General features: G+C 55.9%; 1 protein-coding gene across 1 annotated transcript; it reads left to right on the plus strand.

Moving 5' to 3' along the window:
* The first annotated feature begins 349 nt into the window (after positions 1 to 349).
* Positions 350 to 1,514, plus strand: LOC123063604 (uncharacterized). The gene has a single exon (XM_044487452.1). The coding sequence runs from the start codon at positions 508 to 510 to the stop codon at positions 1,222 to 1,224; it is 717 nt and encodes a 238-aa protein (XP_044343387.1). The 5' UTR covers positions 350 to 507; the 3' UTR covers positions 1,225 to 1,514.
* Positions 1,515 to 1,768: the final 254 nt, after the last annotated feature.

Here is a 1,768-nt window from a genome sequence, read left to right on the forward strand (position 1 = left end):
AGTGGGCCTCTAGGATTTATTAAAAATTTCTAAAATAGTTATTGGGCTGCCTAAAATAGACTAAATTCCAGCACAACGTGCGTGCATGAAGTTTCAGTCTGTTACGTGACAGGATATGCTCAAGCATCAGAGTTGGAATTATCTGAACTGATGCATGTGTCCATGTAATATTTCCAACACATTTCTGTTCCCTAAGGTTACGAAACACGCTGTGAAGAATGCACTGCATAGATTTTGGGACATGTGTGAGCGAAACAAGTAAGACAGAGTCATTAAAAAAGCCATTTTCCTTACACCGCCCTTAGACCACACCCCATCACCAACCGGCGTTGGCGATCCCCACACACTTGGCCAACCAACCACACTTGTCCCACGCCTCTCCTCTCGCCTTGTACCAGTCTCGTCTCACCTTGCCGCGCCCAATCCAACCACCGACCATCCACCACTTCCCCCAAAGTCTCCTCCTTTCATCCTCCCTTCTCAGCCAAGCAAACGCCAACCGCGCCGATGAAGAGGGAGGGGTTCCAGCACGGCGCCGTCAGGGTCAACCGCAACAAGCTGCTGCGGGTCGCCGGCGGGACCGGCGGCGACGCGGCGGCCGCGGCGCTCGACCTCGCCGGCGTCGCCTACGCCCGGGCGCCGTCCAAGCCGACCAACGCGTCCAGGGACACGGGCCGGTGCCGCCGGCCCCGGTGCGCCGGCTGCCACGTGCACCCCGCCGCCAAGGCCCGGGACAAGGCCAAGGGCGCCCACAAGCTGCGCGCCTCCGACGTCGCCCTCAACCACCGCCTCGTCTCCTGGCGCCTCGTCGACGGGGACGCCTCCGCCGCCGCCGCCCGCACCGGCGGCGTCCCCGACTACAAGGGCGCCTCCGCGTCCGCCGTCCTCGCCTACCTCGCCGGCGGCAACAGCTGGCACGCCGAGGACGAGGACGATGACGATGAGGACCAGGACGGCGCCGATCTTCAGGCCCCCCCAAGGGGGATCTCTGACCTGTACGACCTCATCGTCGGCCTCCAGGCCGGCGCGGCGGCCCCTGCGCCGGGCGGCCCAGAAGACGACGCCGATGGCACGGCAGCAGTAACACCCAGCGATGAAATCGAGGAGCAGGATGCTGAAATCACTGACGATGTCGACGAGGAGGACGACGGGTTCTGCATGGTGCACGGCATCACCATCGCGCTCGAGTTCTCCGGCGGGGAGGAGGACTGGATCGTGGTCTGATCTCATTCATTTGCAAATAATAAGACGTGCAACAGAGGTCAGCCGTCCACATCCCTCCGCCTCTGCTGCTGCCGCTGCGCAATTCCCTTCCATCCGCATCTGCTCTGTTCCTGTTAATTCATCGTGTCCCTGTGTGTGTATACTGCTCTGTTGCTGTTAATTGGTCCTGTCCCTGTGTATATATCTGGTGACTGTCTGTCTAATTTGTCAAAAATTCATGGATTATCATGACCTGAATTTACCAATCATGTGTGAATAAAATTAATGAAGAAGCGATTCATTCGTCTTCAGACCCTGTTTCTTCCTCTCTGATTGACTGAATGGATGGATACTGGTGTGGATTCTTCCCCTCTTTCTAAATGCGCACTTTCAATTAATTTCCTTGTCAGTAGAGACTATACCATGATCTGAATGGCTGATCGGCTTTCGGTTTGTAATGAAATCTGGTAAATTCAGTTCTTGATGCAGCAATGTTTTATTGAGAATGATAGATGCAAGCATTGCGGTTAGAGCATCTCTAGCCATTACCTCAAATCTTTATAAC

The sequence above is a fragment of the Triticum aestivum genome, chromosome 3A (assembly GCF_018294505.1).
Source record: "Triticum aestivum cultivar Chinese Spring chromosome 3A, IWGSC CS RefSeq v2.1, whole genome shotgun sequence".
Classification (NCBI taxonomy): Eukaryota; Viridiplantae; Streptophyta; class Magnoliopsida; order Poales; family Poaceae; genus Triticum; species Triticum aestivum.